The sequence below is a fragment of the Hemiscyllium ocellatum genome, chromosome 18 (genome assembly GCF_020745735.1).
Source record: "Hemiscyllium ocellatum isolate sHemOce1 chromosome 18, sHemOce1.pat.X.cur, whole genome shotgun sequence".
Classification (NCBI taxonomy): Eukaryota; Metazoa; Chordata; class Chondrichthyes; order Orectolobiformes; family Hemiscylliidae; genus Hemiscyllium; species Hemiscyllium ocellatum.
Window position 1 is genome coordinate 36075937 of NC_083418.1, and position 23462 is coordinate 36099398.

Genomic DNA, 23462 nt, shown 5'->3' on the forward strand with positions numbered 1-23462 from the left:
AAGTATCTTCCTCAATCATCAAGTCTCAGAATGGAACTTGGCTGAAACTCCTTGCTCAGAGGCAGTGAAGTTAGCCAACTGTACAAAAAAGCCCTCATCATTAACTAACTAATCCATTCTAAGACATGTATTCAAATATTTCTAATATATTTTACAAAATAAGAAGTGCTTTAGTCTATAAAGTGGTTAATAACCAATTCTTTCTCTTAGCTCTAATCTAAATATCTCAATTTAAAACTCAAGTAAAATGGGCTTTGTTATAAATCAGTTTCTAAATGTATGCTGTTATCCAGCCTGTAGGTAGTGCAGAGAGACATTAGGGGGTGCTATTGCCTTACAGCCTCAAACTGGTTTTTTTCTCCCTGTGGAAGTAATCATAGGTGGAATTACTTCTAATATGGATAATTTATGTATAAGGCAACAATGAATGACTTATCTCCTTCCAGTGAAAAAGACCAGCATCAAATGTTGTATTCAAGGACAGTACTGTCCCCAGGAGGCTGAGATGTACTCATTTTTTAGACCCAGATCACAGTTTTCTGAATCAAGATCTACTTTTGCTTTAGGAAGCACAAACTTCCATCTCAATTTTGATTCAAGATTGCCGGTAATTTCTTTAAAGCTATCTTGAGGTGAATGGAATGAATTTTGATTTTAAGAATCCGGGTCAGTAATCAAGCATTTGCAGGTCAAGTGTAGTTCAGCCAGTTGCAGAGTAGAATTTCCTTGCCTTGTGCTTTACTTCAAACTTCAGGAGATTGCATACCAGCACAAACTTAGTCATTTCCCATGCCAGGCAACCCTGTGGTCACTTTGAATTACAGTCAATTGGCACTGAATTGTGGAAGATTTTTATGTTTTAGTTGCTTGTCTCAAGGAGTCAAACTGGAGGAGCCTGAAGTTTATTTGCACAGGGCAGCTACAATCTGTCATTCTAGAGAGACAGCGAAAGAATAAGGATACTACACTGCCACTACCTTGAGTTGGATTCAGTTGCAGATTTCATAGGTAAAAGGGCAATTTTTAACTAATGATGACACAAAAATTTCAAGTTGAGTTCAGCTTAGAATGATAAACTGCTTTGACGTTAATTTTGATTTTATAAATTCTTTTTCACCAGATATTCCACCAACTGTATACAGTGTAGGTGGGGGCTGGGTTTGTACCTCACAATCATTATCATCGTGGGCTTGATTTTAATTTCACACTGGTGTCAGAGAGGAAGTTTCCACATTCCCTGTGAATTGGCTTGCAATTTTATTTTAATCAGAAAAGGTTAAGTGGCTTCCAGTCACAAAAACACCCTTTGACCACCACCTTCTGCTTCCTAACATTCAGCCATTTCAGGATCCCTTTTGCCAGATTTCTTTGGATCTCATGGGCACTTGTCTTTGCTATCTATCTCCTATACAGGACCTGATCAAAAGCCTTGCTGACATCCAAGCAGACTACATCAAATGTCTGTTTGTCTTTTACCTGTCAGTCCTCAAGTTCACAGAGGTGAGAGATGGTTGCATCATTGTTCTTGTCCACTCACATCACAACATCAACTTTTATTTTTCCTTTAGTATCTATTCTTAAACATTACTGACAATACTTAGGAACATCATTGCCGACACCAGTGTTTCAATTCAATTCAGAGCACCCAGTAAAGCAGATTCCAAATACTAACTCATTTTCCTGCTCCTCATTATTGTCCAGTGATCTTCTTTAGTATTCATAAATTGGAGCAACATTTGAACTTTTGAAGTGACACAGGGTTTCTCTTCTTCCTGAAGGCTGTGACTCCTGATCCAGAGGAAAAATTAATTTGATCAAATGTCTTTCTTCCATGCAAAAGCTGGGTCAGCAATTATACAGGTTCCTCCTTCACAGACAGCAGTCCAGAAATTGTATTCTCACCACATGCCCACATATGTGCACTGAACAGCAGGAGCTGAATCACCACCTACCAACCTCTTGGCTGATGCTTTCCCATTTCTCACCTAGAATCACTAAAGTCAGTGAGAGGTAGACACACTTGTCTTGTTCACAGCTGTGAACGACATAATAATTTAAAAATAGGCATCTGGAAGAAGTTTTAATTTAGCAGATTGCAAATGATAGCAAACATTTAGATGGCCCCATGCAGGCTACACTTGCAAATGATCTTTCTTTCCCTATTCCACAGGCAACAAAGGTTCACCCTTTTGCTGGTTATGAACTGTCAACAAGCTGCCTTAAGAAAACTATCTCCCCTGTGCTTGATAGAGGAAGCTAACACTGTATCTTGGAATGGTGATGGCTAGTTGAGTTATGCTGCATTTTTCTTCCCTACTATGGATGGTGATATCATGATGGGGAACAACACCATTAGAAAGCAGGCACTGCCTTGGGTCTTGCTTATGGTAGGTCACAATATCTCTACTGTTTAACTCCAGAGGGATCAGAGAGAAGCTTGCAGATAAGTCTTAAAATGTTTATACCAAGAAGAAATTTAAATATTTAAAGCAACTCAAAGATGAATTAAATCTCTTAAGAATTTTATAGATTAATTTATATTTGGATGGGTTAGCTGTCAGGATCTTAGGGCACAGTCTAGCTGAGGAGGGATGGAGGAGGTAGGGTGGGTGCAGGTATTGATGTCTACACTTGACCAACTTGACTCAGAAAATGTCCGCCAAAAACCCACATCAGGCTTGAGATTTCAACCTGATCTCAAATGACAATTGCAAAGTTACATGAATAAATTATTTGCAGTCAGTTTGAATAAAGTCCCGAAATATGTAATTGGGAGTCATCAATCTGCCTTCTTGCCTTGATTGACTGGGAAACCCAGAAGTGGACTGGCAGTATCACAGCACTGAAAAAAGCCATGGCAAAGTTGGTTACTTCACCATTCTGACCTAAAAATTCTATTCCAGCCAAGGTCAGGTACATAACACGATGCCATTTATGTTTGAATTCAAGCTTATGGTTGAGAACTTAATTCCACAGGGTATATTTAATTAAAACATCCATTAGTCTCCACTCAAGATTCAACTCATTCACACACACTTCAGTTTACAAAAATCCAAACTCCACATGAACAATGTAACAAACGCAATCTCAGTTAAAATCAGCATTCTTTTGCACATGTCATTTGGGTCAATCAGCACCTAGTTCTATGTAAAATAGAATAGTGGGAACACTTAGCAACACACCGGGAGTTCTCAGGAAGAGGTCAGGCCTCCAGGTTGGAGTCAAAGGAAGATCTTTGTGGTTGTTTGACATCATCTCACTCCAGGGCATCTCCACAGGAGTTCCTTAGGGTAGTGCCCTTAGTCCAAACTTCTTTAACTGTTTCATCAATGGCCTTCCCTCCATCTTGAAGTCAATAGTGTGGATGTTTGCTGATGATTGCACAATGTTCATTAAGCACTCACTACTGCTCATATACTAAAGCAGTCCATGCCCAAATGTGGCAAGACCTGGATAAAATCCAGGCTTGGCCTGACAAGTGGCAAGTTACACTTGCGCCACACAAATGCCAAGCAATGACCTTCAACAAAAGAAAATATAAGCACCACCCCTTTTCATTCAATGACATTACCAAAATAAAAGTCCTCACTGTCAACATCTTGAAGCTTCATTTTACCTGAAAATAAACAATATTAGCTGTTTAAATAGCTACATGAGGTAAGTTAGAGACTGGGAATTCGTGAGCGAGTAATGAACTCTCGGCACCCATAGTTGTCCAGCATCTACAGGCACAAGTTGGGATTTTGCAGAGTGCTTCCCATTTGCTTGTTAGAGTGCAGCTTCACCATCATTCAAGAAGTTCAACACCATCCAAGATAAAGGAGCTGACTGACATCATATCCACAAACTTTCACTTCCTCCACCGTCGATGTTCAGTAGCAGCAATGTGTACCACCTACACGTTGCATCGCACAAATTCATTGAGGCTCCTGAGGCAGCACCTTCCAAACCCACAACTACTATTATTTAGAAGGACAAGGGCAGCAGATACATGAGAACACCATGTAATGCAACTTCCTCTTCAAGCCACTCACTATTCAAACTCAGAAACATATCACTATTTCTTCAGTGTAGCTTGGTCAAAATCCTGAAACTCACTCACTTATGGAATTATAGGTAAACCTACACCAATGGACTGTAGTGGTTCAAGAAGTCAGCACCACCTTCTCAAGGGAAATTAAGGACAGGCAATAAATGCTGGCCCAGCCAGTGTCATCCATGTGCTATTAAAAAAAACACTCAAATTACATTGGTCTCAGACAAAGTTAAATGTTTGCTAAATCTAGGCTTAGTTTCTTCAGTTGAGGAGTAAACCTGTTCCTTGTATTAAACCACCACCTTACCGAAAACACGTACTGATAGCAGGCGAGGACAGGATGAAACCCGATTGTTAAGCCAGGCCCTGTTTGACAATCGCTATATACCCAAATTTTAATTCCGTGGTATTACTAGGTTTTGAGTGCGTTAAAATGTCACATTGATCCCAGTTAAAGAAATTGAATATTGAATGGTATTCAATTGTCTTGGACCCATACCCTAGCAAGTACCACACTTTAACAGAAGGTAAGGGAGAATAATGCTGTTCAGTTTGCTTCTTACCCATACAGCAGGGGAGGTATTTTCCAACAAATACATTTCTCCTCTCCCACAGCAAGCTTCTCAAAGTGATAACGTGAAAGCATTTACTAACCCAGAAAGAGGATTTTGCCGTGCTCTACACATTGTCTTAAAAAAACCACACAATTTATTTCTAAAGAAAATGTTCGTAAGGACTGAAAACGTTCCTGCAAAGATGTTAGATAGGATATCCTCAGGATATTTTACTGCAAAACCCCCAAGAAAGCTCAGTGAATAGAAAGGAATGCATTCTCAGCTCCAGGGTAACCAGCTCTCTGCTATTAAATTCGTCACACATGCCAAACTGACTACTTTTCAACAGGCTTTGCAGTTTGTTAAGGTATATCAGGAAAATTACCTTATCAGATAGCCAAGGGGCAGGATGGTTTTAAAAAAGGCATAGAAGATGCAGAAGGAGATAAATAGTCAGAACCAGAAGCTACCAAGAGGTACAAACAAATCCAAGGTTTGGAGAGAGCCTAAAGAAGAGAAAAAGAAGAACAAATAGACACAGGATGGAAAACAATATCTACTCAACGATTTAAAACCTTAATTATAATGGATAATCATTATTATTGCCTCCTTTTGCCAAGGAATGTAAGATGCTGTAAAGCACGTGCATTTAGTGCTTGGTTTAGCTCTTACAGATTGTCAGAAACCTTGCTCTAAAAGGTAGTCAGGAAGCAATCATAATCAATATTTTTATGTTCACTGCTGTCAATGGAAAATCTGCATTAATTAGTAGGTTTTAATTCTGCTGTATTTATATATATAAATTTACTCACTGCTCAATAAAATTCCAATCTCTCACCCCCCTGATTTCACCATAAAAAGAGAATAAAGATTGGAAATCCGAACAATAAAAATTATCGAATGTATGTAAGAAGAGTAGACAGCTTAACATTTCATGCATATTACTACATTTATCTGATGAAAGGTCCATGTCATGTTGTTAGGTGTCGTGAGATTAATGCATATTTGTGGCATTCCTATTTGTACACAAATCATTTTTTCTATACGACATTCCTTTGACTCAAGTAAATCCTCAACAGCTATTCTTTGATTGTTAAATACAGATTTTCCATTCTTGACATATTGTGGCCTGAGACAATAGTGGACTCTGCAATTTCTTTAGCTGCTGCTTAGCTACATTAAAGTGAACCCATGCAAAAATGAGTCCCACAATTTCTGAAAAATGATCTCATGGTGGTGTATGATTATTCTACAGCCATCAGCTGGCCCCATTGAATCCAAACAAATCACACCAGTACGTTGACTCATTTGGCACTGCACAAGGTCATAACATCAATTCAATGGTAAATTGTAGCAAAAACAATTTATATTTTATAACATACTGACAGATTGAGTGCATGTACAAGTCTCATTTTGTTCCCTTCGAGTTTTTCTCTTTTGCCTTGGAGGTGGCATTCCTGGCTGAGTCATTTCTCTCCAAGTGCAGGATACTCTCTGCTACTTCTCAACTATTTGGCCTTACTTAACATTTGAGCCATGATGCTTAATATTTCAGCTGTGACACTTCATGTTAACACATTAACTGACTGTGGAGGCTACCGAACACTGACGCATGAGTACATTCCAACAGGATCAATCTGAGCCTCATTATAATATCAAGGTTCTGACTGGACTGGACTGACTCCAGGATACTTACAATGCCACTTCGAATTGGAAACAATAATGGTCTCCTCTGTTCTCAGTACACCATTAAACCTCAATGGCAGATTCAAGTAGATTAGAACCTCTGGTTTAATAGCTTAGGTTTTCAGATTAATGTTTGTTTTAATTGGTTTGAAATAAATAGATTGATAGAATACTTTAAAAATGCCAATTAGAAAAGTTAGGCTAAAGATTTATTAAAGACAGTTATGTCCTTCATACCATCATTTTATTGAACTATTTGTGTCATGCTTAAAATTGGTCTCAACAGAGAGGAACAAATCAAACTAAAATCTCATATTTTGCTTGAGATTAACAGTTGATGATGTATTGATATTGTCGTTGGACTAGTGTTCCAGAGAACAAGTCAATCCTCTGGAGACCCAGGCTTGAATCTCAAATAAAAAATGTAAAGTTAATAGTCTAATGATGAGTGTATGCTGATAGGTTTATAAACCTGTCTGGTTCTCTATGTCCTTTAAGGAAAGTCTAAATGTGACTCTAGACCAAAGCAATGCGGTTGACTCTTAATTGCTTTCTGAAATGGCTTTAAAGCCACTCACTTTAATCAAACTGCTGAAAAAATGTCAGAAAACAAATGATAAACTGTCACCCTAGGCACCAGAAACAACAACAGGAAACTCAACCCTGTCGATCCTGGTGAGTGTGTGTGTGTATGAGAGAGAGAGAGAAGAGAGAGAACGAGAGAATGTGAGTGTGAGAGAAAGAGTGTCTGTGTGAGAGAAAGAGAGAGAGTGTGAGAGAGAGTGTGAGAGAAAGTGTGAGAGAGAGTGTGAGAGAGAGAGTGTGAGAGAGAGAGTGTGAGAGAGAGACAGAGTGTGAGAGAGACAGAGTGTGAGAGAGACAGAGTGTGAGAGAGACAGAGTGTGAGAGAGACAGAGTGTGAGAGAGACAGAGTGTGAGAGAGACAGAGTGTGAGAGAGACAGTGTGAGAGAGAGCAAGAGTGAGAGAGCGAGTGTGAGAGCGAGTGTGAGAGAGTGTGCGAGAGAGTGAGTGCGAGACAGTGAGTGCGAGAGAGAGAGAGAGAGAGAGAGAGTCTGAGCGTGCGAGAAATGAGAGCCTGGTGCCAAACAGAGCGATCTGCCTCAAATATAATCAAGTAGCAACCTGACATAGTCATTCTCAAGGAATGATAATGTTCACACATCACACACAACAGCATTATGAGAATGACCATCCTACCAGCAGGACAGTCCTGATGTGGCTGCACAGTGGTACACATTTGGGAGGGAGTTGCTCTGAGAATCATTAACATTGACTCTGGACCCAAAAAATCTCATAGTATCGAATCAAACACTAGTAATCTAACCTCCTTTTGATTATCATACACTGCCCTCTCTTAGTGATGAATCAGCGCTTCTCCATGGTGAACATCATTTTACAGATATGCTGAGGGTCTGGCAAGGGCACTCAATGTATTTTGGGTGGAGCAAGTCAATGTTCACTGCCAAGAATGGCTTGGAACCTCTTACTGACTGAGTTGGCTGGGTGTTAGAAGACTTGGCTGCTGACTGGATCTGTGAGAACCTATTAACTGACACTCCGTTTGGGTGCTGCCAGGGCCACTCAGCTCCTGACCTCATTCCAGTCCTGGTCTAAACATGGTTAAAGGAGTTTAACTTCAGAGGTGAGATGAGAGTGACTACCGTTGGCATCAATGGAACATTTGACCAAGTGTGGAATCAAGGAGCCTAAGCAAATGGGAGTTGATAGGAATCAGAGAGCAAGCTCTCTACTCATTGAAGTCCTACCCAGAACAAAGGAAAATAATTATGGTCGTTGGAGTTCAGTCACCTTAATTCCAGGGCATCACTTCAGGAGTTCTTCAGGGCAATGTCATAAGTCAAATATCTCCAGCTGTTTCATCAATGACCTTCCTTACATCATAAGGTCAGAAGCAGTTGATTGCTGATGACTGCACAATATTAAGCACCATTTGTGACTCCTCAGAAACTGAAGCTGTCCATGGCCAAATGCACAAGACATGGACAATATCTAGACTTGGGCTGAAAAGTGGCAGCGAACCTCTGCACCACACACAGTAGCAGACAATATCCATCTTCAACAAATGAGAATGGTCTTGTGTTTACCAGAGTGTCACCTGGGCCGGAGAGTATTCATTATGATCAAAGATTGGAGAGACTGTGGTTTGTTTTCCTCTGAGGAAAAATGGAGGGGTTGGCAGGCTCAATGACCAGGGAGTAGGATGTTTACAGAGGATGTAAGGAAAAGTTGTTTCACTCAGAGGGTGATGGGAATGTAAACTCACTGCTTGTATAGAGGCTGAAATCCTCGTAACATTTAAGAAGTGTACAGATGTACATCTGCACTATCATGGCAAACAAAGCTATGAGCCAAGTGCAGGTAAACAAGACCTTAACAGTTCAGTTATTGTTTTTAACCAATGCAGACACATTGGGCTGAAGGACCTTTTTCCATGGTGAAGATCTCTATGACTATGACTAACCATTCCACCTTGACTTTCAATGGCCTTACCATCAGGGAATCTCCCATTAACAACATCTTGGGGGGTAACCATCAAAAACTGAAACGGACTAAGTCTATAAATACAGTGGTTACAATAGCAAGTCAGAGGCTAAGAATATTGCATGAAACGCTCATATCCTGTTTTCATAATTCTTGTCCCTTACCTAAAAGGCACAAGTCAAAAATGTGATGGAGTACTTTGAACATGCCTGGATGAATGCAGCACCAACAATACTCAAGAAAATCAACACCATCTGGGATAAAGCACTCTACCCGATTGGCACCACATCCACAAACACCCACTTCCTCCACCAATGATGCACAGTAGCACCAGTGTCTACCAACTACAAGGTGCACTGCAGAATTTTATTGCAGGTCCTCAGAAAGTACCTTCCAAACCTACAATCGCAATCATCTAGAAGGCCAAGAACAGCAGATACATGGGAATGCCACCACCTACAATTATGTCTCCAAATCACTCAGTATCCTGACCTTACCTTCAATGTTGCTGGTCAAGGTCCTGGATCTCCCTCCCTCACAGCACTGTAGGTCTACCTCCAGCGAATGGACTGCAGCAGTTCAAGAAGGCAGTTCATCACCACCTTCTCAACATCAATTAGAGATGGGCAATAAAGGTTGGTCATTAAATTTGGCCAGCAAAACATGCCTCTCCTGAATGAATTAAATAATAGACTAGTGATGCAATCTTATTCAACATCACTTTTTGTTGTTCACAATGATTTCAAAGCACTAAATAATGCCTGTTCGCATGAAAGCATAGCACAGAATGGGAACCATCTACCTCCTAAACATTTATATTAAGGTAACTGATTGACATTGCATTGGAATGCCGATTAAAACTCAGAGTGCCAAAATGTTAACTTACTGCTGGCTTGGATGGGCTGGCCTTAGTATTGGATTCCGGGTTCTTGCTCACCCATTGATTGATGAGGTCACAGACACCCACTTTCAGTCCGTCAGTATCCTAGAAGAGAAAAATATTAGGTCAGATTAGTGGGCAGAGGGAAAACATTATTTATCAAGCTAAGTACTGAACAATTCAAAACAAATACTTTTATTTAACAGCTCAGCGAAAACAATTCAAGATTGCTCGTGTACAATATTTCTTAGAATCACTTTATATTTTGCATGCATTCTTTGCTAAAAATAAATTGCCATGGTGTTCAAAGAAACTTATGCAGGCCACCATTGAATTTTCTGTCTGTTTCTAGCCAAGGATTTGGTAAAATCTAACAAAAAGCTCATTAGAATCTGTGTGCAGGGAGAATAGAATAAATGGTGACACATTCTTCAAACAGATCATTCTTGGCTGACAAAAGCACAATTCCTCTGACTATTTACTGAGACTGGGACTGCCAGGAACACATGCTATTAATATGCCAGTGATGTGATATTAATGGGCCAGTTACAGGGAACCAATTAGTTTTAAAGAGGAAATCCAATACTTATTTGATTGAAAGCACAATGTTTATTTTTGCTTTGAAATTGCAACAACAGCTTTTGCATATAGAGGCATAATGCTGACAAAATGCCTCCAGATGTTTCAGAGACACGGAGGAAAATGGATTCTATAGTTAAAAAAAAGTTTAAGCAAGGCTACCAAAAATTTGTTCAAGAGGCGTAATGAAGGAGAACATTGTGAGTGACAAAGAGATTTTGAGAGGGAATTTCGGACAATGGAATCAAAATTGCCTCAGGCCTGGCCAACGACAATGGAAGTAAGGTAAAGCAGGATGATAGAGGTTGAAGTTGGAAAAGTGGAGTTGAGTGATGGGGCATGGGCAGTGACCATTTGACTGAGATTATGGTAAAAGAACAAGGTCATAAATGGATTAAACAAGAGGATAAGAACTTATTGAAATTTGAGAATTATAGCCAACAGAGATCAGAAAATGTGTAAGTAAAGAGTAAGACGCATCTTGTTCAGAATAAAATCTGGATTTAAGATGGAGGGGACTTGGCACAGAAAGTAGAGTTTGAAGCCGAATAGGATATTGAAACTGTAAATGATTGCAAATACTACAAGTCAATGGTTGTGGATTGAAATGGCATTGATTGGAAGATTACAGCTGAAGCCAGTGTTTCGTCTTGCCTATGTTTGGCTAGATGAACCGTCTGTCACCAGAGATAATGGAGCAATTAAGAAAGCTGGTGAATAGATGGAGCTGGCCATGTCCAAGTTTTCTCTTTGCATGCAACTCTCCCCAGTGACCATTCCCAAAGGGTTAAAGGAGGTTTAAATGGAGACTGAGTTGGTATTTGAGAAAAGGGGTCTCTGGTTTTAATTGGCATTTCAAACGATCCTACAACAGTATGTGGTATTGGTGGAGGTCAGTGACGAAGCATACTGGATGTGGCAAAGGCTATGTGCTCCAATAATATCTCAGCAGTAGGGATGAAGATTGTAAGTCAAAACCAGCCACACTTGTAGTTAAATTGTTCAGGTGAACAGTATATGAATACTGATACTTGCCCTAAGAAGTGGAAAGTGGACCAGGTATGCCCTGTACATAACAATAAAGGATAAATTAAATTCAACAATAACCACCTCATTCTCCATAGTAATCTGTTAACCATTGCCCAGTTTGTGCTCCACAATCTGGTTCCCAATTTCTTTACAACTGTGGTGCAAACATTGAGAAAGGAGCTGAACTCCAAAGGTGAGGTGAGAGTGATTGCCCTTCATTTTAAACACAGGTGGCTGAACAAGTATGACATCTTGTGAACTGATGTTAGCAAGATTCAGGGGTGTAAAACTCTCCAATGGCTGGAGTCAATGTTAAAGTCAAGGCTGCTGGACGACAACCATCTCAGCCCCAGCACATCACTGCAGCAGTTCCTCAGGGCAATGTCTTTAGGACAACTATTTTCAGCAATTAAATCAATAACCTTCTTTCATCAAATCTCCATAAGAGCCATAATTTTTCGAATTCTAACTCATTTTCCAGATTGACGCACACAGTTTTGACTGATTTTTTTTAGTACACACTGAATTATCACATTGTTTGATATACTTATATAGTGCATCATCTAGAATAAATGATAATTCAAAACTTCTGGAACCCAAAACATACATTGAATGAATAAAAAATTTGGTTTACACACTCAATATCTGAACTTTCAATTTCCCCAAATTTTCCACAGTTTGGGAGATTAATGCTTGCATGGCAACCAGCAAATAAAACACTGGACAGCTGATTTGTGGTAGAGAACTTGGAAGCATTTTAAGAATGTTTAAGAATGCTTAACATGGTTCCTTGGCTAACTTGGGAACAGGTGACAGATAGTGGTGATATGCCTGAATATTTTATTGCTGCTACTTCTAATGAATAAGTATGAGGAAATATTGAGGTGAACCACTAACATCCCTCACTCTGAGCCAGAAGGCCTGGTGTGAGTCTGACTCCAGGACGTGATGGCCAAGAAAGACACATCCACGATGTGACCACACAAGTAAGTATTAAATCATTCCAACTGCACCAGGGTGAGAAATACTCCTAGTCAGGCACAGGACAGAAAGTACATTGGAAAATGCTGTCTTTTTACCATTACTAACTGTAGCGCCAGATACATTTCCCAACAGATCTGTAATACAACATATGCTCAAATGAAGTGAATTTTTAAAATTTGGATATTGATCTCCATTGGAGATCTAGTGCCCACATAACAGCAGATTGCTTGTTTCCATTCACAGCAGCTTTCTCAGAGGTATTTTAAAAGGAAGTCCTTTTGTGGTGTCAGTTATGACACTTAATGGAGATACAGGATAGGACAGCTGACGCAGACTTCGATTTTAAACATTCAGCTGGAAGACATCACTCAGTGTCACAGGAGAGATTGGGTTTCCAGTTCACCCAATTACATATGTCAAGCTAAGTAGATGAGTGTGCACTTGTGGAAGATGGTCCAATTTTGTGGAGAAGTGACAAATATAGTATCTTACCTTACATGGTGTCCCTTTGGCAACTGAATAGCTTGCAACATCGCCTGATTCCCATAGGTTCTTTTTGGTGGCAACATCCTCCGGTAGATTAGGCATGTCCAATGACGTGTGTCTGAGTGATTTTGTGGTGCTCTGTGTGTGCGTTTGAGATAGACACAATTCAATATTATTAAACAAACTAGCCATCATTTACAAAGAAGCACCGAAGAATGAATACAACATCCCTATATAATAAGACTCTATTACTACTCTATCTATTGATACTCACAGCATAGGTTCAGACACAATCTCTCTCAGGCAAGTTACGAGGCAATTGGTATCATTAGAATGTATCACAGAAACCAACCAGAGAAGACAAAGGAGAAGAAAAAAAATTGTGACAGAAAAAAATACAATGTGAAGTTCTTTGGAAAGGAAATTAAAAATGGCTCACCAACAATTCAGAAATAAACTTTCAATTTTCCAAGTAATTTAGAATTACAAAGAAATTACTTGTCAATGTACAACTCCATTTCAATAAGTGATTCATTGGGTGTAAAGCACTTGGGATATACAGAGGTCAGGACACATTTGAACATCCTCTTTTGCCTTTTTCTAACTATTTCCATCTGTTTTCAGGATTTACCCATTCACACCAATGCTAATGGTATTATAGTTGGATTTGTGTTAATGGGGAGTAGTGTGTTGACTCCAATCTGAGAATTCAAATCAGGATAAATTAGTAATACAGTGTTTAATGAGCTGACAATGTGAGGAAACTGCATTAATGACAGCAGAGATATCAACATTAAGCCAGAGTGTTGGCTGGGACAAGATATTGAGTCCAACTGTGATGTAACTGAAGTAAGATCAGCCAAATTACAATTATCATCATCGGATGTATTTTGGATGCTGCAGAGACAGCATTTTATCTAAAGAGTTGTTAAATTTAATGTCCTTTAATTTAGTTAAGACTTGTATGTACTAAGGCAAGGATTTTTAATACTAGTCAAATGGAACATTTTTTACTCCAGGACTTGCACCAAACATGCCCAAATCAGATATTGAGTGTTTGGATAGAAAGAAAAGCTATGTCAAACGGCAACTCTGCTTGTTTTCAGAAGGAAGTTGGAAAAGCAATGGATAGAAAAGAAAACTTACTGGTTTATAGGGAAAGGACAGGTAACTGGGATGAACTAAACAGTTTTTGCAGATGGGTTTCAAAAGCTTGATGGGCTGAACAGCCTCCTCTGTGCTTTAACAATTCTATGATTCTATACTTTGCAGAAACAATATGCCAGCCTAACTCAAAATATCTAACTTTCTATATGAACATAACATTTTATGTCATACTCTGGGTCCTCATGAGAATGAAAAGTATTCTAAATGTCAAAAAAATGTGGTTCCCAGTTAATAAAAAATTAGATGCAGATCTTGAACTGTAACCCCATCCTTAATAGGAAGTAGCTTAAGACTGACCCAAGTTCATTTCATGTAGAGTCTGCACTGCTAGCACAGAGCAGGCTTCTATTATGTCAAATTAAGGTTGATTCATATCCAGATACAGGAGATTTCTACTCCTTTGAATAATCAGGCTCAGATCCTCTTGAGCATCTGATTATATTACTGATACACTTAGATGGCAGGAATTCGAGGAAATTTTAACTCTTCTGACATGGCAAAATGAAGACACCTGTTACCAATAAAATCAGCTCCTTCCATCATGAAAATGTAACATCTGGAATATTAACCTTTAATTCCACTGACTGAATTGAAATCTGGGTTGTTTGCTTGAAATCACAACCTTTAAATGAGCCAATACACTGTTTCAAAAAGAGTTTGCAGAAGACACCTCACTTGAAAGATGGTCAGGATCCATTACAAAATGGATGCCTAGACACTGGAAGGAACTGATTTGCAATAAGAAACCAAACATAAACAACAGATCGCTCATCTGCAGGAACAGCCAGAGACAAAAAGAAACTTCTAGAAACTCATTACATGAAAAAAATTGCTGAAGACACCCCTGCCCTCCTTTTCAATGGCATCTTGAAAGCTTGATCATAAGAAACCAAAACCTCTGAATTAACATGGACCACACCCTTTATGGGCCCCTTGTCAGCTATTACATGACTGAAAGATCTTCTTGCAAGAACCTATGGTGATAAACTTGTCTGTTTGCTACAGAAGGCAGTAACAGCAAGACAACCAACAGGACGCAATAAAGTTTCTTCAGCTTAGCTCCTATTCCTGTTACACATTGAAATGCTTAAAACACACAACAACGATAGAGAATTTTAAAATGAATGTAACTTCCAAGAGACAATATTCATTCTGGAAAACAACTGAGAACATTCTGGAAAAATGTGGGTCTTCTTAGGCAAATCTAAGTGAGCAAATTTTAAAGGGCAATTTACAGCAGTCAATAAGAGTGGTATGTCCCTCCTGTCATATGTGGGATATTTGGGAACAGTTGACTGTCGCTGGAGACAACATCTGCAGGTGGTGTTTTTGGATCCATCTCATATCAGACCACTTGGAGTTGCTGGAGAGGCAGTTAGAGTCACCGAGTAGCATAGAGGAGACACAGTGTGATGGTTAGTAGATTTAGAGAGTGGTTAACCTGCGGGTTCAGTAAGATGGATGGGTGACTGTCAGTAGAAGTAGGAAGGTAGTTCAGGAGTTTCCTGTGGCTATTCCTCTCTCAAACAGATGTACCATTTTGGGTACCATTGAGGAGGATAGGAAAATAGTCTCGCAGCCAGATATTGGGCATGATGAATGAATCTTACGTTAAGCAGGGTTTGTCAAAATTCGAAAAAGAAATTGTTCTAGGGAACTCTACTGTCAGGGGCACAGACAGTAGATTTTGTGGCCATGATCGAGAATCCAGGATGCTATGTTGCCTTCCTGGTACAAGGGTTAAGGACATTTAAAAACAGTTGCAGCATATCGTCAAAGGAGAGAGTGAGAAGCTGGAAGTTATTGCACACGTTGGTAAAAACAACATTATTGGAGGGTTAGGTTGGTGGGGGGGGGGGGGGGGGTGGGGGGGAAATGGGAGAAGGACAAAGAGTGTTGATCCCTAATAGTACTCACAATAAAAAGACAAATGAGGATGGTTCTGAATTTTAAAAAAAGAGCAAGTTAATTCAAAAATGTAGGGAAGAGCAAGTCAGAGAACAAGATAACTGCAAAGAATTAAAGTGCATTTATTTCAATGTGGGCGTCTTACAGGCAAGGTAAATGACCTCAGGACATGTATGGAACATGGGGCTGGGACATCATAGCTGTTATCGAAACATGGCTGAAGGAGGGAAAGGACCGACAGCTCAACGTTCTGGTGTTTAGATGCTACAGAAGGAATAGAAAAAGAGGCAAGAAAGGAGGGGAAAGAAGATTTTGATTAATGAAAATATTACTGCTGTACTTAGAGAGGATATTTCTGAAGGATTATCCAGTGAAGCTATATGGATGGAACTCACTTTGATGGGACTGTGCTATCTAACCCCTCACCCCACCCCCAATAATCAGAGGGAAATTAAGGAACAAATATGCAGAAAGATCTCCGATATATGTAAGAACTATAGCATTGTAATCGTAGAGGACTTTAACTTCCCAAATGTAGACTGGGACTGCCATAGTGTTCAAGGCTTGGATAGTGAGGAATTTGTTAGATGTGTTCAGGAAAACTTTCTTTATCAATATGTAGATGTTCCTCCAAGAGAAGGAGCAAACCTTGACCTTCTGTTTGGAAATAAGACAGGGCATGTGACTGAAGTGTTAGTGAGGGAGCACAGTGGGAGCAGTGATCATGATTCTATTAGTTTAAAATAGTAGGCCTTGCATAAAAGGCAAAGTTCTTGATTAGAGTAAGGCAAATTTTGATGGTATGAGGCAGGAACTTTCAAGAGTTGATTGGAGTAGCCTGTTCACAGCTACATGGATGATTGGCAAGTGAGGAGACTTCTAAAAGTGAGATAACGAGAACGCAGAGGCATCACGTTCCTGCTCAGACCATTAAATATAGAAATTGGGACATCATGTTGAGGAGGTTGGTGAGACCATTTTTGGAGTTCTGTGTACAGTTCTGGTTGCCCTGCCAAAGGAAGGATATTATTAAATTGAAGAGGATTCAGAAAAGATTTACCAGGATTTTACCAGTACTGCAGCGTTTGAGTTAGAAGGATAGGCTGGGACACTTTCCCACTGGAGTCTAGGAGGTTGAGGGTTAACGTTATGGAGGTTTATAAAATCATGAGCAGCATGGATAAGGTGAATAGTAAATGTGTTTTCAGTAGAGTGGATGAGTTCAAAACTAAAGGATATATTTTTAAGGTGAGAGGATAAAGATTTAAAAGGGACCTGAGGGGCAACTTTTTCCACACAGCAGGTGGTTTGCATGTGGAATGAATTGCCAGATGAAGTGGTAAATGCAGGTACAGTTATGACAGTTAAAAGGCGTTCGAATAGGTACATCAATAGGAAAGTTTTGAGGGATATGGGCCAAATGCTGGTAAGTGGAACTAGTTTCGTTTGGGATGGTCAAATATATATTGAACTGACAAATGTGCATATTTTCAAAACCTGTTATAACGAGCTGAGGAGTGAAGAGAGTGGAATTTATTCAGCTTTCTGGCCTTGGTGATCTCATTTCGAAACACTGCTCTTTTATTGAGTTCTTATATATTCATAGAATCCCAACAGTGTAGAAGGCCATTCAGCCAATCAAGTCCACACCGACCCTCCGAATAGCATCTCAACCAGATCCACCATCCTTTACCCTATCCTCGTAATCTGTATTTCCTATGGCTATTCCACTTAGTCTTCCCATTCTGGCCCTTCTGGGCAATTAGGTATGATCAATCCACCTAACATCTTTGTTAGAAAAACAACATCAACACATTTTTAGACAGAGAGCAAACCGAAGCACCCAAAGGAAACCCACGCAGACACTTGGAGAATGTGCAAACTCCACACAGACAGTCACCCGAGGGTGGAATCGAACCTGGGTTCCTGGTGCTGTGAGGCAGCAGTGCTAACTACTAAGCCACTGTGCGCCACCCCAAATATTGATAACTAAATAGCCTTAGCTCCTTATGGCATTGAATCATAGAAGTTAGGTCAATAATTGCAACTGTCGTCACTGTGGAATCTGAGAATTATCTTTTGGAAGGGAGGGACTCTAAAGTAAGAACAATGACAGGTTTTCTTGTCTAAATCACAAGCCTTGGTCATCCAGTGACAGGAAAGGCCAGTCAGGTGATGGTCATGTACCTATCCAACCTACACTAGGGGGCTTTCCAAAAGGACAAGGCAAGACATACATCTATGATTCTTGCAACAATTCCATTCTAAGTGAACAAGGTCTGTGTGTGACAATCAATGTGTTTGCCTGCAGCTATACAGTGAGAAAATTGGTTTACCTCAATGGCACTGGTATACTGTTCCAATCGTTCATCAATCTTTGATATGTTAGTTATGGGCTGGGACTTTTTAATGCTGTTACTGTGATTTAAAAGACACAAGTTAACTAAAATTATGTTTTCAAAACACTGCTTTGAAAAGTTACACATTGAAACATCATAAGGAAATGCATTCTTCCAACTTTTAGCAGGATAGAGGGATCCTATTCAGAAGCATTAGGACAATTACACGTTTATGCAAAAAAAAACATTCACTTGAAATGATATCTTTGATGCAGGAAAAGAAAAATCACAAAGTGCTTCAAGAGGTAAGAAGAAACATGGACAACAAATCAAACCTCAACGAAGGAGGATTGACCTGTGATAAAATCTCAGGTTTTCAATATAGCTATGAGAAAAATGGAGATGGTCAAGTCTGGGGAGGAATTTTTGAAGCATGGACCGTTGATGGCTTATATCACAATTACCAATAAATGGATATATGTAGCAAATATATAAGATATAATTACAGAAATAAAGAGGTCAACTCAGGGAAGAAAGGATAATTGTGCACAAAGACAGTTGGTTAATCATGAGGTTAATGGAAATGGATTTGAGAGAATAGGAAGACTCTCTTATAGGTTATCTGAGCCTCTAAAAGATTGTAAGGGGGAAACAGGGATAGAAATGAGAGAAAAATGTAAAGGTCGAGAGCTGAGAGGAGATGCAGACAATTTGACTTGCTATGAAAGAAGGACAGAGAAGCAGGAGAGGTTGCACAATATCTGACTTCTTGATTGACAAAATAAATACATGATCGGAGAAGAGTGTAGTGGAGGCAGGAGAGGCTATGTTAAGCAGCAGTTGGACATAGATGACAAGACATAATTGTATTATTTTTATGCTGGAATGATTCTAGAGCATGGCCAGTAATACTGGAAGAGAACAAGGCTTGGTAGAGCTGACGTGTGGTAGTAATCTCATCAACAGATGAACAAGTCATTTTCATGTAGGGTTATTCAAGATCTTGCCCCCAGTGCTTCAGACTTGACAGAACAAACTTGGAACTTTGTCAGTGGAATGATCCTGATAGGTTGAAGTTTAGGCAGAGGCAAGGGCATTAAAGGTGAAGGAAAGAGAATGAGTTAGCAATTGCAGGGTACCTAGGTAAACAAAGGATCAAAGTTTGATCAATTGGGGTACTGTAGGAGATGTGTATTTTCCAGTTAAACAGATGGATGTGAAAATTAAAGCGTGCAAAGGAAAATTAGGTTGTGAAGGATCCAAGCAAGTGATTGCCAATGACCTTGTCAGAGATCAGATCCGGTGGAATATCCGAGCAGGAAGAAGCACTGGAGGATAAGCTGAGAAACAAGAGCTGAGAGAGTGAAGGCAAATTAAATTGTGGATAAACAGAATGATCTGAGGAACAGTGTTGCTGCAGCAACTTTTCTCACCTCTTCTTCAGCGAGCGGTTCAACGATTCTGTTCTTTCACTAATCTGGAAAGCAGAAAGACAGCAGAGTTTTGTCTCAGTTTAAATGCAACACAAGCTTTCTTGCCAACTTTGACTTAAGCCGAGGCTTTTCATCCTGTGAATCGGATTATGGTACTCATTTGCTGTTACCATGGATATCCCTCTGGCTGAATTCAACATAATGTCATTAAACAAGATGACTCAAGAGAAGAAACAGAAAGTCTCAGAGTGAATTAAGTGACAAATTATAAGTTTTTGCAAAAGTGTCAAATTGTCCATAAATAAATTATATCCACAGCATTAGAAGCTATTTGTTGGAATATATTTTAATGGAGTACTAGCAACCAGCTTATGTTGCTTATCGAAGCTTTTTTCAGATAAAAAGCATAAGCTTTTCTTCCAAATAAACATAAACATAGGGAACCATTGTTAATGATGAAAGCTGCAGTCTGCTTCCTTACAATACACGATAGGTTTGCTTTGTTTTTTGCAATGTGGAAGACTGTAATTAAAGGCTTAAGTGCTAATTTTAGTATCAGATGAAGGAACAAATAATTTATTAGATCTAACCAGTTACAAGGGAGTTGAACTAAAACACTGTTGGTGCTAAGTCAGGGGTGCTTTAGCAATTGTGCTACACTGTCAATTCAGCCAGCTTCCTCCCAAGGTCAGAGTCATTACTTCTGTCCAGAACTCAGTCAGTGGTTCAAGGTCTTCATCTAGTTTGTTAAACGATTATAAAATTAAACAAAAACAATGTAAAAGATATTTTAACTAAGTAATCTTAATGACTTAAATTTTAAAAGAATGTAAAATGATGAGGCCAACTTTCTTAACACCATCATTAAACAATTCTCTGGAGGGAAAAGTGCAGATACGCCATGTTTAGTGATGGGTAATTAAAAGACAAACTTCCTGATTTTGTAGGTTACAATCTTAACTTGCAGCCGATGAGTGGGATTTCCCCAGAAACTAACAATTTCCATATGTAAATATGCAAATCGGTCTTCCCCACCCGACCGTCCCACTACGTCCGTACAAATCTGTCACCTGATTGACCATTTCTGGCCTGTGATTGTGACCTCTGGTTTCCTAAAATTGTACTCCATCCTGCATGCCACAGCTTTCCACCAAATCAGGCAGGAGACTGGTGGAGACCAAGCGATTGGCCCAGGGACTTAAATCTACTAAACTTCTTATTGTTCCTGTTCTATTTTTGTCCATTTCTGCAGGACTGTTCCAGGAGGTAACATTGTGGGATACGAGCACTGCAACCAGCACAAATGGCGTGCAAGATATCTGGGTACTTGAATAAAGTTAAACCACAAAATAATCTGGACAGATTCAAAATATTCATTTAAATGGTGCAATTGGTCTCGTGGAGATAAAAATTAAAATGCTGCATTAAAAAAAATGTAAATTGAATGCTGCAGAGGTGCAGTACGGCATTTAGGAACTCTAACTGTTGACATAGCCACATCAAGAGCTGGTATCAGAAACAAGACGAGAAAACAAAAAAGTAAATTCATGCAAGATGGAACAGGAACTTCTGTTGGAATTTGAACATTATTTCACCAGGATACTTAAGCATTATACACCAAGCAATGATTAGTGCCAGGCTAGTTGAACCTTCCTGTCTTTTGAGATGTTCCATTATGTCCCTGCAGTTGGAATTTGGAGATAGATTGCTGTTGGTCAGAAGCCGAGTAAAACATGGTCACAAAAGAACACAAAATTCTACGGTCTGATTTCTGATCTGCACTAAGTGCATTGGTCTGAGCCAACAGAGCAATAGCAAGGCACCTTTTCACTAAGAAAGAAAAATATATCAGACAATGATATGCTGAGTTAATTGAGTGCTCTGGGCCAGAAATGTCCTAGTAACCACTTATATTGTGTTGATTTAGCTGTTCTGAGTCAGAACTGTGGAGGACATCAGGGAATCACATTCAACATAACTAAAGCAAGTATGAAATGAACCATATCAGCCTTGGAAATTTAGTCAATTTAGTTAGCTGCAACTCAAAGATTGGCTGCTTTATTGAGATTACAAAGTAATTAAATGCTATTTAGTAGATTGGTCCAAGATGATGGCTGATATTTACATAGATGATGGCAAAGGCTTCATTGGCAGATTAAGGCCATTTCTTTCACCCATTACGTGTTCATTGGAACTTTGAGCAATTTGGGGAGAAGAAATGAAGTAATTACAGAAGAGGTTAAGCAGAATTGTTGGTCTAGTGCTTCATTCGTATTTAGTGCATTTGATTGACTCACCAAGCAAGTTGTTTCTGGCGTCATCCCCTCGTCATACTCATTCTGAAATTACAGACACAGGCGATAGGAGATAGGAAGGCCATGACAAAAAAAAGGTAGAAAAACAGCCACCAGCCCAAAGAACAAGTTTGGTTAGTATTATTGGCAAAGAGTTACAAGAACCTCACCACAGAGAATTCAGTATTATAATGCTTATGTCCTTTGTGAGCTGGAAAAACACAGAGACATGGCAACTTGGAATAACCACCAGCTGGCAGGACTGTCTCTTTCAAACTGAGGCAATTTTCACTGGGGTGCCTGAACATTGTCATGATTTAAGTGTTTGAGCATCTTTTAAACAGGGTACTTGCAAAAACGAAGAGAAGTATTTTTTTTGCCTGACTGCATTCAGCCAAAGCTGGATAAATCTTCACAGACACTGGTTACAAAGGATGGGTTATACTTGCAACTCTTTTTAAATCCTCAGCCTATGAAACAAGTACAGATTACAGAGCATTCTGTAAATCAGATTATGATGATGTCAAATCATGACTCATTTAAACGGATGCTAAACACGGTATGGGTGGGGCAGCAGGACTGTCTGGTTAGTATGCAGTTGGATAAAATTTTGTATACCAAACTGCTCAGTTCCTCATTTGAGTCATGTTGAGATAGGAGGCTTGGGTGAAAACTGCAGCATTTTGCGGTCAAACAGAAAGGAGATTAAAGTTTTGAGTCATGCATGAATGATCTCTGACATTTTCAAAGCAGTTAACTAAGCGTTTTGGCAGCAACCTAAAAAAACGACATGCACCAAACTCTACACTACATAGGTGCCACTGTAGCAAGTAAAAGATAGGGAACTAAATGACAGAATAAAAGAAGAAACTTACTCAAAAATATTGCAATGAAAAAAAAGGCAATAACTAACTGAATAACACAAGTTACTCAACTGGTGGTTGGGTTTGTTGCAATAGGTCGTCACTGAGCAACTGATGTGTTGCCAGTTACATTTTTCATTCCATTAATGAATGATTCTCAGCTAGTACATCATACAGCCACATGTTACTATATTTTACAGCAACTAAAGAAACCTCAAAACCCCACATGCCCGCAGCTGATACAGTGTTCAATGAGCAAAAAACCTCTAACACATGGTTACATCGGCACATCTGGACTGAACAAGGTGCTAAAAAGGTGTTATGGCTAGGCTCAATAAACCTTGAATTTGTTTCCATCAGGTTAGTGGTTCTTTTGCTCCTGCCTAATTTATTTCCACCTCGCTTTTGCAATAAATCAGCTTGCTTCCTTCTTGGCTGAATTCCAGCAATCCACCTTGCAAACAGGGAGAGAACAGAGAAGTAGATGATATACTCCTCAGTTTCTGTTTTCAACCCCCAGACCATGAACCCTTGCTACACACACTGAGATTATTAATAACAAGCTCCTTCTTGGGCAGGACAAGTGCTCTCCAAAATTGATGCATGTCCACTTTCCAACACTACACAGGTATGAGAAGTAAACATTTGGCCTCCTTTCTGCCTATTTCAGTCATCCGTCTTTGCCCAAATTCCTTGCTCA

At 39.5% G+C, this 23462-nt stretch overlaps 1 protein-coding gene across 3 annotated transcripts in view; it reads right to left on the reverse strand.

The window, feature by feature from the left end:
• Positions 1–23462, reverse strand: part of lsp1a (lymphocyte specific protein 1 a) — a 328974-nt gene that overhangs the window by 29973 nt on the left and 275539 nt on the right. For 2 of the 3 annotated variants that reach the window (XM_060838859.1, XM_060838861.1), the window contains exons 7-11: positions 21903–21944; positions 19606–19649; positions 18170–18251; positions 12765–12896; positions 9687–9785 (exon numbers count right to left, since the gene is read on the reverse strand). In XM_060838859.1, coding sequence (XP_060694842.1) covers positions 9687–9785; positions 12765–12896; positions 18170–18251; positions 19606–19649; positions 21903–21944 — 399 coding nt within the window. The remainder of the gene's footprint in view (positions 1–9686; positions 9786–12764; positions 12897–18169; positions 18252–19605; positions 19650–21902; positions 21945–23462) is intronic. The other variant, XM_060838862.1, reaches the window with a different exon arrangement.